We start from the raw sequence: 17,413 nt of genomic DNA on the forward strand, positions 1-17,413 counted from the left end.
CTATACCTGCATGCCCTGGTACCCATATTCTTTTGACAATGTTGTACTTTGAGAGCTTGAGGAGAAGTGAATGGCAATACCAGACAATTCTGGATATTATCCGGACTGCTTCTAGTGCCTTAATAGCCGCTTGGCTGTCCGTAAAAATGAAAATATTCTTATTCCTATAGTTCATTTTCAGATTTTCTTCAAGACATGTTGTGATAGCTATCACTTCAGCTTGAAAGACTGTAGTGTGTTTGCGCAGGCTCATCTGGATTGATCTCTCAGGTCTTCCCCCATTGATCCCTCCTCCTGTGCCATCCCCAGTCTTTGAGCCATCAGTCCACCACACTATATCTTCTTTTTCAGTATTCCATTTGTTGATATCCCAGTCTTCTTTTTTTATTATCTGGGTCTCAAACGGTTTTTCAAAGTTGTACTTTGGTATCATATGATCAGAAGGCATATGTAGAACTTCCTCTGTTATTTCTCTGTTAATTTTACAGTGTCCTAGATGGGGTCTTTGTGAATTCCAGCACTCTGATTGTGCCAATCTATATGAACTCATTCTAGCCTGTCCTTTAATGAAATTGCATAGTGATGGGAGGTCTAGTAAAGTATTCAAGGCTTCAGTCGGCGTAGTTCTCATAGCCTCAGTTATGGCTATGCATGCCATTCTCTGTAGGCTATCCAATCTACCACTGACTTTTCCTTGGCTTACTTTCTGCCACAGATGATTGTAGCATAGGCCATCAATGGTCTAATAATCATTGTACAGTATATATCCACATTATCATTGATGGCCTTAGGCCCCATGTCTTCCTGACGGCTCTTTAACATACAGCAAGTTCTTGGCCAGGGTTATGTTCCTTTCTATATGTGGATTCCAGGTTAGATTTTTATCTAACACTACACCTAGGTGCAGTGCCTATTGTTCCATATATATATCTTGCCCAAAGAGCTTCAGTGATCTCTTTCCCTCAATTTTCTCCTTCTTGTAAAAGGGACCAGAGTTATCTTGTTTGGGTTGACTGATAGTTGTTCTTCCCGGCACCAGTTCTCCACAAGGTTAAGTGATCTTTGCATGAGGTCCTGGATAACATTCATTACCTTATCTCATACCACAATCACTGAGTCATCTGCGTATCCTTGTGTATGAAAACCTTGCTCGTTGAGCATAGCTATGATTTTGTTCACCACGAGGTTCCACAGCAGAGGAGAATGAACTCCTCCCTGGGCACAGCCTTGGGGGGCCCTAACCGTCAGCGTTTCTTCAAACAGGGTTGCATTTATCTTCCTTCCGTCTAACATGGATTTAATCCATTCGACAACGGTTTTACTCACCTTGCTCTTTTCCAATGCTTTGATCATAGAGTCATAGGTTGTATTGCTGAAGGCTCCTTCTATATCTAGAATTGCCGCCAGTGCAATTTCTTTACATTCTAGCCTTCCTCTAGTTTACAAACCAACTGGTAGAGTGCTACATCAGTGGATCTGCCAGGTCTATATGCAAACTGATTTTCATGTAACGTTGAGTTCAGTTGCACCGTTCTTCTGATATATTTATCCAGAATTTTCTCCATTGCTTTCAGAATGAAGGAGGTTAAATATAATGGTCTGTATGCTTTGGCTTGGGCATAATTTGCCCTTCCAGACTTAGGTATGAATACTGTTTTAGCTTCAGACCATGATTTCAGCACGTACCCTAAAGCTAGACTAGCTCTGAAATGGTCCATCAGGGCACTGACGAGTATCTTCCGTCCCTCCTGTAGGAGTATCAGAAGTATATCATCTGGCCCTGGAGTCTTTATAGGATGAAACGTGTTGATTGCCCATTTTACATGGTTATGTTTTATTTTCTGTTGGCACAGTTCCAGTCTGCTCTTCGAGCTCTGGTCTCTGTTCCAACCATTTGTTCTGTCATCTCCTCAGCCTCAGGAAAGTGATACGCCATTAGTATCTCCAGCGTGTCCCTTCCCGCCTGAGTAAATGACCCATCTGGTTTCTCCAGTGTCCTCACATGATTTATATGAGTTGCTTTCAGAACCTTCTAGAGCCTTGCTGTTTCAGTGTGTGATTCCACTTTCTCACAGAACAGTCTCCAATATTTTCTTTTTGCTTTCCGTATCTCTAGGTTATACTCGGAGAGTTTCCTATGATATACATCCCACATACCATTTCTAGATGATATTCTATACAGCATCCTAACCTCTTTTTTCATTTTGGCTAGTTTATTGTTCCACCACCTTACTTTTTTGGTGTTTTTCTTTTCTTTGAGAGGACAGTTTTCATGGAATGAGTCTATAATGGCCTCTTCTAATAGTTCCACTGCCTCATCCAATTCTTTCTGCCCTCTCATGTTAGTTGGAATTTTTTGTACAGCCTTCCCTAGAACTTCTCTGTATCTTTCCCAGTTAGGTCTTTTTGGGCCTCTGTACATCTCAATCCCACATAGTCTCGCATCTATTGCAAATTGGATGAGCTGGTGGTCTGCCAATGATGGTTCCTCCAGCACCTTCCAGTCTTTAATAAAGTTTGTAATATGCGTAGTGCTTAGTGTAATGTCTATTACCTCCCTAGGATTTTTATTTATAAACGTAGACTTGTTTCCTAGGTTTAGTACCATCAATTCAGTTCTAATAATAAACTCTAGTGAAGACTCACTTCTTGCATTGCAGTTCGTGCTGCCCCATGCTGTGTGGTGTGAATTTGCATCTGCTCCAAGGACTAGCTATTTGCCTTTCCTCTTTGCGTTGCAAATTAGGTTCTCTAACTTCTTCTGATGGGGGCAAATTAGTTGAGTCATATTGGAGGTATGCAAAGCCTATGATTATTTCTCTGGGTCCCTCCCAATTTCCAAGTTTAATCTTGGCTACGGTTAAGTCCTGTGAATAGTATTCCTGCAACATAAGACATTTTAATTTCCCATTCATAAGAAAACATGTTCTGGGTATTTCTGATGTTGTATCGTACATCAGCTTACCTCCAGATTGCGCCAGTCCTGCAACTCGGCCCTTGACTATCCATAGCTCCTGAATAAGCGCCAGTCAATTGCCTTGGACTTGAACTTCCTGGCGAAATTGTCCACAGCTGCTTTTTTATGCTGAAAGATTGGCCTGAAGGACCTTCAGCTCCATCTTTATCAATATTGGGTTTCGTTTTTCCCCTGATGACCTGGAACTTGATCTGCCCAAGTCCGAGCTTAGCCTTAAGGGTTCTCTTTTTGAGCTCTTCAAAGTTTATTTCATCCAGGGCTAAAACGACTGTCCTTCCTGTCTTGTCGATTGAAGTGGCATTCAGCACTCTCCACTCTTGTGTTAGAAGTTTGGTATCGTGCTGATTGATTCTGACAAGAACATCCTCCACTTATCTTGTCAAAAGGAGGTGGGAACTTGGCGATGACCTAGGTCATGTTCAGCACCTTTCTTGCATCTGCCACCTCTAGGGTCTCCCCTTTCAATGGGTTACAATTTGATACTGTCTGTTCCAGCCAACTTTTTGTTTCTGGATTTGCACAGATCAGTACCATAGTTCCACTTTCCAGCCTTGGTGACTCCAGGAAGCCTGGCAGACATCCGTCTGACAGTGGCTTCATTTGTGCTATCAGAGCAGATGTCAATTCAGCGACGTCTTCCTCCTTAAGTTTTCCATCTGGAAAGGTCTTAGGTATTATTGCGACCTTAACTGAGTATAGTCTTTTGAAAAGGACATGACTTTTTCTTCCTTCTGTTTCTTGGAGGGTGGTTTTGTAGCTGAACTTGATGGCGTGCTTTCCTCCGACCTTGGCCTTCTGGACATAGTCATTGGCATAGCGTCTCGCTGATCTCTGTTCCTTGGCTTCTTCTCCACCCAAGTCTCAGCCGCTATCTTGGCTTCTTTCCTCGCCTTCTTATTTTCTTCGTAGTAGGCACTTGTGCAAAGTGGTCTATCTATATGCTTCCTATTTAGTTTCAATGCCAATATCTTCAGGTCTTTCTCAGTGAAATCTTCTGTTTCCTTTTGTCCAGAAATCTGCTTTCCTGTTCCTTCTTCTGTTTCTTCTTCAGATTTGGATTCAGCCTACTCTACTGGGACTTCTGTCTCCATATTTTCCTGTTGGGCCTGCCGCTGGACCTGATCTTCTGGAGCTTCCATAGCTTCCCTTGGTATTTGTTTAGATGGTTCATTTGGAATGTCCATAGTTTTATATGATGTAGGGTTTTTGCCCCTTCTAGGGTCCTGAGCGGCATTCTCACCATCCGTGATGAGGCATTCTGCCAGACATTGTCCTCCCGCAACTCAGGCTCTCTGTAGCAGGCCCCTCAGCTGTCCATCCAGCAGTCTGCCCCTGGCCCGAACCCGAACAGGTTTGTTCCACCTTTAGTAGACCTCCTCACGTGGTTCCCACTTGGCGTTCCTATGACTGAGTTCACAGCCATGGGTTCCCCCCTACGTTGGGTTCGCCCCATTTCCAACCCTCGGCTCATTCAGGCTACATAAGGCAAAGTGATGTGTTGGTTCCAGTACAGCACAGTGAGCTTTCACCTCAATCACCAACACCCACTTCACCTGAACCACCGTATCACCCATGCGGAGGTAACATGAATGCCTCTCTAGCATGTGTGGGCGAGGTTTCCACTTCCAAGCCTTGGCTTGGGCTAGTAACAATCACACTGCCTCAAGACGTTTTCTGGCAATACCTGTTTTTGGTCCTGAGAGGGTATTTTATTTCCCTCAGACCCTCCGGACAAGTCCTGAGGGCACCCCTATCCACCACCTGTGACACGCCTGATAGGAGAACAGGCAAGAAAACTGCCGAGTGTAGTAATATTACTGGGAACTTAAAAGCAAAATTGCTTATGATTGGTAAAGCAAAGAAGCCTAGTACATTTAAAACCATTTCTGTTAATGCTCTTCCAGTCCATTACATGAATCAGAAGGCTTCCTGGATGTCTGCTGACTTCTTAAAAGACTGTTCTTTACACAGTTTGTTCCAGATGTAGAAAAATTTCTGGCTTCAAACAACCTCCCTAGAAAAGCTCTTCTTCTACTAGACAATGCTCCATCACACCCAAATGAAGAGCAACTTAGAAATGGTGACATCAAAGTCATGTTCCTCCCTCCTAACGTGACGTCATTATGCTGCCAATGGAACAAGGTGTGCTGGAAACATTGAAGAGGAAATATCGGTGGAAACTCCTTTCATCCCTGATAGGGAAAATGTACAACAGCAACGACATGATAGAAAAGTTAAAGTGAAACAACATGAAATACGTGACATACTGGATAGCGCAGTCTTGGGAAGAAGTTGAAACAACGGCATTAGAAAGCCTTGGAACATATTGTTGAGTAAGGTTGAACATCGAGAGGAGGTGGTACAAGAAGAAATGGAAAACATTGTTCCCTTACTGAATTGCATTCCTGGCTGTGAGGACACTACGACTCAAGATCAGTGGTGGGCACAAGATCAGCTGTTTGAACTAACTGACCCTGATATTATTGGTTTTGTGAATGCTAACGAAAATGAGGATGATGAAGAAGAATAAGAAGAATGAGGCATTGCAGAACAAAAGGAGAAAATGATGACTCACAGTGAAGGATTCTCGTCGATGGCGGGATCTCGCAGCAAGAAAACGTGAATCAGCAGGCAAGCAGACATTGTTGACAAGTTCCTTTTCGTAAGACATTTGGAATGTTTTCATTCAGTACTGCATCTACTGTACAAGTGAATAAATCAATAAGTAGAGTACCGTAAAACATAGTAATACAGTATAGCCTTTCTGTTCGTTTTACTTCATTTTCATAGTTATTCTGCATTATCCGACATTTTCGGTGATACGACATACTCCAGGTTCCATTTAGATCAGATAATCGAGACTCTACTGTACTTGAAGAAAATTCAGAACTTATGGCAGCTTTCTGAAATAAAGTCAACTGAAAGTATAATACAGACACACTAACCCTGGCTGTTTTCTTCTTATACACGAGAATGTCTCATACAAATGTAATTTGGCTCTTATTTTGTGGAAAAACACACATCTTGTATGCAAAATCACATTTTATCATGAATTAAAAACCACAATGATATACTTCATTATGTTTTTAAACTTACTTTAGCAGAACTTGGCCACATTTTGCATTTATCACAATAGTGAAAATCTACCATTTATACTGATGAACTATTGGGCTGATGAGACAAGAAAATCTTATACAAATGATGAAAAACAAGCATCTATTACATGGAAATCAAGTATTAAACAGTCATAAGATACAGTGAATATGCGATTGCCATCATTACTTGAACCTCAAAAGAGCAAGTTAAATGCTTCCACAACAATGGTCTACAAACAAAAGAGGCACGTTAAGGTCCTTTGAAGAATGTGTATGAATACATTCATCAGGCAAAGAACCAAGAAAGAACTTTGAACCAACCTGATGATGGACCAGAGTTCTGAAATACTGTTGTCAGTAACTGACATTGCTGAGATATACATACACTTCATTGCCATTAATGACCAAACATCCATAGCTACTAGCTTAACTGGAGCTGCTGTGGCATCAGTATGATGTATACCTATCCTTTGCCATTATCACACCTTCTATCCTTCTAAGAAGACTAAGTTTTGGTAGATGTCTTCAGGTATATTCTTCCATTCAACATGGCAAACAATTCTGTAGCTAGACTGGTGCTGTCACTCATTTCAGGGAAGCTCAATTAGATTTAGATAAGGCTCTGGGTTGGCCATTCCAATTCATTCACTTCCATTTTGACAAAACACTCAGTTACGTACGGCCTTTGCTTTATGAACAGGTGTAATGTCATTTTGAAAATGGAAAGGTCCAGTTTCAAATTATTGCCACAGGTGGATAGCATAGAACTGTCTAATACTGTTTGATAGCCTTTGGCATTCATGGTTCAAGGAACAAAACCATTGAACCAAGACCAAACTACAAAAACCCAGCCCACACCATAATGCCTCCTATGCCAAATTTCAGTGGCAACAATGCATTTCAGTAAGTAATGCTCACCAGGCATTGACTATGTCCATACACGTCCATCAAATAGCCACAATGTGTAGGGTGGTTCGTCACTCCACATGGTGCTCTTCCACTGTTCCCAAGTCCACAGGCAATGTGTTTTGCACCTCTGTAATCGGTGGTGAGTGTTCAGTTTAGTGATCAGTGATCATTATTTTATATGCTGCAGCTCACTCATGGAATCCAAGTGTACAAACCTCCTAATAAATGGAACGAGCAGATATAACTTCTAAATACCAATCAAAAGTTTGTGGCCATGGTTTCTAACGTAGTTTGCCAGTTTGACTTCAATACACACGGGATGCATTGATGGGCCTTATTATTTTGGCTTAGCTGTTATCTGAAACTTGCCAGAAATCTCATGGATGGAATGGCCAAATCAGTGGGTGGTGATAATGATGCCCTTTTCAGTCTTACTGAACTCTTAAAAAAAAAAAAAAAAAAAAAAAACAACTTTACGTCGCACTAATACAGATAGGTCTTATGGCTACAATGGGATAGGAAATGGCTAGGAATGGGAAAGAAGTGATCATGGTCTAAATTAAGGTACAGCCCAAGGTACGTAGAATACAAGGTAGAGATCACAGGAGAGATGCACAGTAACAAAGCAGAGCTGTGACGTCACGCAGGACCCTTGCGTCGAAGCTGCCCTGAATGAGGTAGAGGTAGTTCGAATAAGAATTGCTGTGCATGCAGAAGCTAGGAGCTAATAACACACAATAGTAACATATCTGTGGTCTATAAGAAACCGAGTGTGTTTCTTTAATGTGATAAAACATTAAAAAAATAATAGTGTACACTTTTCAGTATGGTTTGTTGTGCCATTGCAGGCTGCACAAATCAGAGCAGGCACGCAAAGGAATGAAACATACACCTTCATGTATTCCCTAAAGCCATTGACCTAAACAAATGATGGCAGTAAGAAGTAATCAAGACATTATTGAAAGCTATCTTTCTCAGCTTCGAGGGTTCGGAAGATTTTATGACCATCCTCTTCCGACAGCTGTGACGCAAAGGGTGAGATCACTGCTTCTCAGCCTCAATGCTTCCGATGCAATAAGACATTCCAACTGTTCTCTGGAAGATTATGAAACATTACGTTCAAATATGTTACATGCTAATGATGAAGTCGATGAAAACTCGGATATCGTGTGCCAGTCTAAGGCCAGTGTTGAGCCCACTACATCCTATTCTTTACCAGAGGATGAGCAAGGGTTCGTTAAAGCCCTTGACGAGTTAGTGGAACAGCTCAAGGACAGTTGGGAAACCAAGGATCATGATGAGCTGCTTGAAGACTTCACTGGCTATACAGCTTTTAGGGCAAAGAAGAAGAACCTTGATATAGAAAGTGATTATGGAGAAATCCAGTCAACCTACAAGGGGTGGAAATTAGATATAAGACGTCTGGAGACAGTTTGATGCAGCCTACAGAGAAATGGTACTCCATGGTAGTGCAGATGGAAAAAGAGTTCAAATTTTACCACGGGAAAGAACTGAAAGAGGGTTCAAACATCATCACAAACCTTATAGATATCCTGAAGAAGAAAGTCACCAAAATTTATGAGTTTGCAAGTTGCTTCGTGAGAAGCCGTTCTTTTATTCGAATAAACGCTTTAAATAAAAGTAAGACATTCAAGAGACCGGGTTTCAGTTAACACAATACCAATAAAGAAAGAAGAAAAGCAAAGAAGTTCCACTGATGCTGCAGATAAGTGTGTTCGATAATACTTTTTTTAATATCAGCATTATTCGTTGTGTATAACACACCTGTTCATTTTTTATGAAATGAAGTTTATTATGCTGTATATGAAACCAGTGCTAAGAAAGTTAATATACAGGCTCATTAGGGAAGCTGGATTGGATGTGGCAGAAGTAATGGAGCAGGAAAAGTGGAAGGTCAGAAAGGAGTGGAGGAGGCTTGTTAACCACATCCGGGCGACTGGAGTGGGACACTGATGATGATGATGATTAATTTATATGGCATATCTAATGTTAATGTGGAATTTGTCAGTACCTGGCACTTGGAGGAAAACATTTACTGTACGGTTTTTGTTGCGGACTGTTACAGTTTCCTAACATTTGCTGTTTGTGTTTTTGACAGTGTATATAGTTTCCTAATAGTGCCTGTAACAATGGACATACTTCTTGCAGTCATCAAGCTTTAATGTTCGAGTCTGTAACAATTAGAGTCCCCTTGTTCCTGTTATTGTAGGTGTTGAGAACATGAACATATAGAATGGCCATTCCACTGCGATCACAGTCTTAGCATTCTTACAACCTTGTATACAGATCAAAATACTTCGGAAATGCTGCTTGATTCACACTGTATTTGATCTCCTATTATTACTCTAATGTAATAGTGAAGTGCCTTTTTTGAGGTGAGGTTAAAATATCAATGAAGTTCTCTTATCTCTAATCTGTGGCTAAAACAGAATAGCTCACAGCTGTGTATACCTCACACAGAAGACAAGGCGCTGAGGGTTCTCAATGACATCACCGACGGCCAAGTGTGGTGGGGAGACCTGCGCGTGATCCCTACCTCTTACTCTAACTACCTTGGGTACAGCCCTGGCATTTGCCTGGTACTGACCTCTTGTCATGCGACCATTTCAACAACTGTAGCTATTAAACATTTCTACCTAACGCTCATGGCATTTAGGCTAGCTTGAGTGAGATAGGGGATCAGATTACTTTCCTTTCAGGGGGTGTTCAGTCACTAATGACAAGGTAGTATATGTTTCATTTGGTTTAAATTACAGTAATACAGATTTACAAATATGGCACCTGAGTCTTTATAATTGTTTTATTTCTGATATCTTTCCTACTAAGTGAATTCTGAACTATAAAAAAGGTTACCTGAATGAATCAGTAAATGCTTCTTGTAGTTGGATACTTCCGAGAAGGCCTTTGAACAGGTCTTGCACACATATGGTTTCTCCCCAGTGTGAGTCCGCATGTGACATTGCAGACCAAAACTACCACTGAAGGATTTCCCACAGTTCTGGCATATGAATGAACGTTCACCTACAACATGGAAATAATCATGACAAGACTTCTACAAGGTTATTATCAAAATTCATCTATCGATTATAAGAATGGAACAGTGTGAAACAAAATGTCAAGGGAAGAAGGAAAGGATGATCGAGAGTAAAATCTCTCACTCAAAAAGAGATGAAATTGTGTGAAAGATGAAAAATTAATTTCAAGGCTGGTACAAATACAATTTATTCTGAATAATTAAATTGACTTCATTACTCATTTCTGTTACGGTAAGTAAAGGTGGAACTCCAACATGGACCCACCAGCCAAGCCAGCTCCAGGTTCCCACAGTGTGATAAGATATACTGCAGCTTGATGTTCTTTTTGTTGCCAGCAGCTTAGTTAGTTACTACCAACTGTTGACGACATATCTGTTAGTGAGACTCCACCCTAAGTCATTAGCAGTGCAAGGTAAAGAGCCTCCACAGCAACTGAGATCTTCTTCTTCTTCTTTTCTAGCCTATTTCAATCCACTGCTGGATATAGGCCTCTTCCATGTGCTTCCATCGTCTTCGGTCTTGAGCCACTTGTTCCAGCCAACAGCTTTATGTCGTCGAGCCATCTCTTCAGGGGTCTTCCAATGCCTCTCTTGTGTTCCCATGGTCTCCAGTGAACAATCCTGTTGTAGTCTTGTCGAGCTACGTGTCCTACCCATTGCCATTTTAGTCTTGCTACTATCTCTAGGTTGTTTGTTACATTAGTTCTTCTCCTGATGTCCTCTGAACGGATCTTATCCCTAAGGCTGATCCCTAGCATCTGTCGCTCCATGGCTCGTTGTGTTCGCTGAAGCTTGCGAGCACTTTCCTTCGTCAGAGTCATTGTTTCCAGACAGTAACTAACTAAGCTGCTGGCAACAAAAAGAACATCAAGCTGCAGTATATCTTATCACACTGTGGGAACCTGGAGCTGGCTTGGCTGGTGGGTCCATGTTGGAGTTCCACCTTTACTTACTGTAACAGAAATGAGTAATGAAGTCAATTTAATTATTCAGAATAAATTGAATTTGTACCAGCCTTGAGATTAATTTTTCATCTTTCACACAATTTCATCTCTTTTTGAGTGAGGGATTTCGTAAAGGTTTCTCAACTGTTGAACACATCCAGACTATTCGTCTTCTTCTTGAGAAAACCACTGAGTACAACATCAAGATTCATCTGGCCTTCATTGATTATAAAAAAGCTTTTGACTCAGTGGAGATCTGGGCAATCATGAAGGCACTTCAAAATGCCGTGATAAACTCAAGGTATATAAAGCTTCTGGAAAACATTTATGATCAAGCAACAATGGTAGTCAGAGTGGACGAAGACCTCATCACCAATAAAATCCCAGTTGGCAAAGGAGTTCGACAAGGTGACACAATCTCTCCAAAGCTGTTTACCCTTGCCTTGGAAGATGTATTCAAAACCCTTCATTGGGATAATAAAGGAATAAAAATCAACGGGTTATATTTGAACCACCTGCGTTTTGCCGATGACATTGTGCTCATAAGTGAAAATCTAGATGAGCTAGAAAGCATGATCCAAGAATTAAAAACTGTTTCGGCTAAGATTGGTTTGGAAATGAACATTAATAAAACAAAAATACTAAGCCCAGAGAGCCGACCACTTAAAATGGGAAACCAATATATAGAAGCTGTCGATGAGTACATCTATCTTGGACACAAGATAAAACTTGGAAAAGACAACCAACGTGCAGAAATTCCTCGCAGAATAGGTATGAGTTGGACTGCATTCCGAAAACTAAGATTCATCCTCACCAACAAGGATGTTCCAATTAACCTGAGGACCAAGGTTTATAATACGTGCGTGCTGGGGAGCACAAAATTTCAAAGCTTTTATTGTGGTACAGTTCATGTTTGTTTATTTGTAAGGTAAACTGATTAGCGGAGAGAAAGGCATCAGTATTTACGTTCAGAGGCTGGATTGCATAGTAAAAGAAGTGCCATCTGGGGTAGTGCAAGGATTTTCTTGTCCTTTTAGAGCTAGTTTCCAGACATTAGATAATTGTAATCCCCCATATCTATTGAAGTTATTCAGGTGATTTTGAAATTTTATGGCTTCTCTAATTTTTCTGTGGTGAAAGTGACGGTTAGAGACTAGAGGTTAGATGGGTGGTTCATGGAAGAGGATAAGATGCTTGCAGTGCGATGTGTGTTCACCTATGGCTGATTTTGAGAGCTACTGCAAATGTGTGTCTCAAAGCATTCTGTCCGTCTTGTGGCTATAGAATGGCTGTCTCCCGACGAAGACCCGTTCATAGCTGTACAGCATTCTGTATATTCCTTCTTGTCAGAGATGGAGGTCATCCTTCACCGGTCAGATGAGATAACATAACTGATCCGGAGCTGAATGTAGTGTGTATACCATGTTTCTTCAGAACTTTGATTATCCTATCAGTGATTTCCTTTATTTATTGTAAAAAGGCTTCTAGTTATCTGCTTTTTGTTGTGCACCAGACATGTTCTGGTTTGGGTCTGATGGCATCTGCAATTTCACAGTGAGAGTAGATGTTTCTTCAGAAACTGGAATGCAGTGTGTTTAATGCCGTGTTAATGGCATCTGGTGTGTCTCAAGTCTTTACTCTGTTGACCAAGGTGCTTATCTCTTCTGTGCAGGGTGACGGTGTGAGAAAGAAAGAACGTCCTCTTAGTCCTTTAACTTAAGTCTGTAGTTTTTTCATTCCTCTAGTAATAGGGATATGCATAAAGAATACCGTTTAAAGGTGGAAAAGCACAAAATAGTGGGGGAGTTAGAACCAGAAGCTATAACTTGTTCAACTTCTCTTTCAAACTCTGTTTTGCAGTTTGACTTCTAAAATCCACACTATGATAATTTTGTTGAGAAGCAAATTAGTTACAAGTGGCTTTAACACTATGAGTTTTGTCAGATGTATTGACTGGGTTTCATGTTCATAAATCTTAGAGATAGTGCCTTTTCTACTGATAAGTCCTTGTACAAAGTAGAGAAGCTAGTTTATCATTGTATAACTTTGTAGATTATGCTAATATATTATATCACGCTTTTATCTCTCAACCAGTATACAGTATCTATAAAATCAGAAAGAATAAAAATAAACAAAGAGTTTTCAATCCTTCCTCCTGCTTCCTTAGAAGATACAAAAAATATGACTTTTTCCCCCCTGGACTCCTTCAAATCTTAAAATCCCAGGATTTCCTCAGCTGGCTTCTGTGCAGCCTGTGCATTGGCTTTACTAGGGCTCAGATTTCTGTATCATCTCATATTTTTATCCTGATCTCTTGTTAGAACCTTCAGTTAAATTAAACACGTTTATAAGTTTTATGATCTAGATGACAGTTTTTTTAGTGGCTACACAAGTACATATTTTACTATATTTTACCTTTAAATCATATTTAAATGACAGGGTAGTATAAAAGCATATTTTTGGTCATATTATACTGGTTTCAGTTATTCCTAAGTCTTTTTCTTATGTTTTGTTCAATGATGCCAAGTTATCTTGTTTGTGTTATTTAGAGGGTGATGTAGTTGAGAAAGTTAGGGGAAAATTACAGAGTGTGCTTACACAAAATCCAGGATGGCATTTCAAAAAACACTGACATTCTTAGTAAAAAAAAAGGAGCAGAATTGGGCAGGAATGAACCAGATCTTTCCAGTCATGACATGATGGGTTTCAAATATGCCCCTGTTACATTGTACAATGTAGAACACAGTCTCTCCAAGTATGAGACTACAGTTCTGAAAACCAAAGATTCTTCGAGTTTTAGAACTTGAAAAATGCATATTGTCATCCAATTCAACTCAGCTGAAAAGGAAAGCTAAGGTAACATTACTTTGCATATCACTTCATTTAAATACATTTTCGTTTATTCTACTTTACATAGGGTGAAATAGTCTGTTGTCAATCAGAAAACAGTACAATGGTGAATAAAAAGTCTAAGTTTTTATGTCATGTTTTGGTATTTCTTAGGGTGTAAGTGCATGCATATTTCCAGAGCTTTTAGGTCATACAAGTTGGAGTCCTAGTCATATTGTGATGCTTGCCACAAAGTTGTTTTATAAATTCAATACAGTTCATAAATTTAATTAAATGACTAACCTGTGTGGCATTTTATATGTTGCGTAAGTTTCCCTTTCTGACTGAAGCCTTTTCCACAGCTGTCACATACGAATGGCTGTGATCCTACAAAATCAAGGACAATAGATTTATTGACCATATAAATACAGAACAGCAATTCAAATACATAAGGCTATAGAATGAAAAAATAAAATGATGGAGTAACTGCAGCAACACTATGCAAAAGAAAAAAGAAAGACAAAATCCAAAGTATATGAAATGTATTATACAGGATAACTTATATGCTGCTCAGCCTGTTGAACATGAATGAATAAGTGACATTTTTTACATGTTTCCTTGCAGGCATTTTATAGTGTTCTAAGTGTTATATTTGCACCTGGCAGACTGAAAATCTTATAAGTTGCATTAACTGAGTAGACACTGAAAAAGAATGGCTCAATTCTTGACATATAAAACAGGATACATAAGGTTTTTAAGAAACACATTAGAGTAGGGTGACCCTTTTTGCAGGATACTCCTTTTTTTTTTTTTTACCCCCTATCCTGCAATCTGCATGAAGTATCGAATATCATAAAAATATCCCGCTTAGTATTAAATTACTTTTCTGGCTTTAACTGTGTTGTTGTTTTTTGTACCTAATGTATAAGTCGTCAATGTTTCGAATACATCATAGTATTCTTTATCAAGGTAACTCATGTACCCTTACTCGAAACGATGTAATCAATCTCCCTCTCCCTATGCAACTAAAATCATCTATAAAGGTGGTCACTGTGCTTTGTCTTATGTAGACTCTTCTCCCTGTGGCTACTGCTAACCTCAGGTGGCATCTTGAAGAATATAAAACATGTTGTTGTTTGAGTCATCAGTCCATAGACTGGTTTGATGCACTTCTCCATGCTGCCCTATCCTGTGCTAACCTTTTCATTTCTACGTAATTATTGCATCCTACATCTGCTCTAATCTGCTTGACATATTCATACCTTGGTCTACCCCTACTGTTCTTACCATCTACACTTCCTTCAAAAACCAACTGAACAAGCCCTGGGTGTCTTAAGATGTGTCCTATCATTCTATCTCTTCTTCTCATCAAATTTAGCCAAATCGATCTCCTCTCATCAATTCGATTCAGTATCTCTTCATTCGTGATTCGATCTATCCATCTCACCTTCAGCATTCTTCTGTAACACCACATTTCAAAAGCTTCTATTCTCTTTCTTTCTGAGCTAGTTATCGTCCATGTTTCACTTCCATACAATGCCACAATGCCACACTCCACACAAAAGTCTTCAAAAACATCTTTCTAGTTCCTATATCAATGTTTGAAGTGAGCAAATTTATTTTCTTACGAAAGCTCTTCCTTGCTTGTGCTAGTCTGCATTTTATGGCCTCCTTACTTCTGCCAACGTTAGTTATTTTACTACCCAAGTAACAATATTCATCTACTTCCTTTAAGACTTCATTTCCTAATCTAATATTTCCTGCATCACCTGCCTTCGTTCGACTGCACTCCATTACTTTCGTTTTGGACTTATTTATTTTCATCTTGTACTCCTTACCCAAGACTTCATCCATACCATTCAGCAGCTTCTTGAGATCTTCTGCAGTCTCAGATAACAATATCATTGGCAAATCTCAAGGTTTTGATTTCCTCTCCTTGGATTGTGATTCCCTTCCCAAATTCCTCTTTTATTTCCTTTACTGCCTGTTCTATGAAAACACTGAAAAGGAGAGGGGACACTCCTTTCTGGATTGCCACTTTTCAAAGCCCTCGATTCTTATCACTGCAGACTGATTTTTATACAGATTGTAGATAATTCTTCGTTCTCGGTATCTGATCCCAATCACCTTCAGAATCTTAAATAGCTTGCTCCAATCAACATTATCGAATGCCTTTTCTAGATCTATGAATGCCATGTACATGGGGTTGTCCTTCTTGATTTGATCCTCTAAGATCAGACGTAAAGTCAGGATTGTTTCACCTGTTCCTACATTTCTTCTGAAGCCAAATTGATCTCCTCCCAACTCAGCTTCAACTTTTTTTTCCATTCTTCTGTAAATAATACATGTTAAAAATTTGCAGGCATGAGATACTAAACTAATGGAATGGAATAACCTTGCCATGCTGGTTTCTCCTAAGGCAGTCAGTAATTCAGAGGGAATGTCATCAATTTCAGGTGCCTTGTTCCTATTTAGGTCACTCACAGTTTTGTCAAACTCTGACCTCAAAATTGGGTCTCCCATTTCATCAGCATCAACAGCCTTTTCATGTTCCAGAACCAAATTATCTACATCTTTACCTTGATACAACTGTTGGATATGTTCCTGCCATCTTTCTGCTTTGTCTCCTTTCACTAGAAGTGCCTTTCCATCTGAGCTCTTAATATTCATACACCTAGATTTCCTTTCCTCAAAGGTTCCCTTGATTTTCTTGTATGCAGCATCTACCTTTCCCAGGACCATACAACCTTCGACATCCTTGCACTTCTCCTTCAGCCATCCTTCCTTAGCTACCTTGCACTTTCTATTCAGTTGATTCTTTAATCGCCTGTATTCTTTTCTTCCCTCTTCATTTCTAGCATTCTTGTATTTTCGTCACTCATCAATCAAGTCTAATATGTCCTGAGTTATCCATTGATTCTTAGTTGATCTTTTCTTCCTTCCTAACATTTCTTCAGCAGCCCTACTGACTTAATTTTTCATGAGTATCCACTCTTCCGCTATTGTGTTTCCTTCAGCCTTTTCATTTAGCCCTTGTGCAACATGTTCCTTGAAACAATCCCTCACACTCTTTTCTTTCAATTTGTCTAGATCCCATCTTTTTGCATTCTGTCCTTTCAATCAATGAATATTCAAGATAAACTTAAATATTATAACTAAGCGGTCCTTTCTTCAATTTCTTCAACTTCAGATGACATTTCATGACCAACAAGTTGTGGTCAGAGACCACATCTGCTCCTGGGAAAGTTTTGCGATTCAACACCTGATTTCTGAATCTCTGCCTAATCATAATGAAGTCTATTTGATACCTTCCAGTGTCTCCAGCTCTCGTCCACGTATACAGCCGTCGTTTATGGTGTTTGAACCAAGTATTGGCAAGAACTAAATTATGATCAGTGCAGAATTCAACCAGCCGACTTCCTCTTTCATTCCTTTGTCCCAATCCGTATTCTCCTACTGTATTACTTTCTCTTCCTTGGCCTACCACTGCATTCCAGTCTCCCATTACAATTAGATTCTCGTCACCTTTTACATATTGTATTAAATCTTCTATCTCTTCATATATTTTTTTGATTTCCTCATCATCCGCTGAACTAGTAGGCAT

General features: G+C 39.8%; 1 protein-coding gene across 2 annotated transcripts in view; it reads right to left on the reverse strand.

Annotated features, from left to right (window-relative positions):
- The window catches only part of LOC136866168 (uncharacterized), a 169,252-nt gene that overhangs the window by 57,741 nt on the left and 94,098 nt on the right, over window positions 1-17,413 (reverse strand). The window contains exons 5-6 of one of the 2 annotated variants that reach the window (XM_067142897.2): window positions 14,113-14,196; window positions 9,856-10,023 (exon numbers count right to left, since the gene is read on the reverse strand). In XM_067142897.2, the coding sequence (XP_066998998.2) occupies window positions 9,856-10,023; window positions 14,113-14,196 (252 nt within the window). The remainder of the gene's footprint in view (window positions 1-9,855; window positions 10,024-14,112; window positions 14,197-17,413) is intronic. The other variant, XM_067142898.2, reaches the window with a different exon arrangement.

This window comes from Anabrus simplex, chromosome 3 (genome assembly GCF_040414725.1).
Source record: "Anabrus simplex isolate iqAnaSimp1 chromosome 3, ASM4041472v1, whole genome shotgun sequence".
In the NCBI taxonomy this organism is placed as follows: domain Eukaryota; kingdom Metazoa; phylum Arthropoda; class Insecta; order Orthoptera; family Tettigoniidae; genus Anabrus; species Anabrus simplex.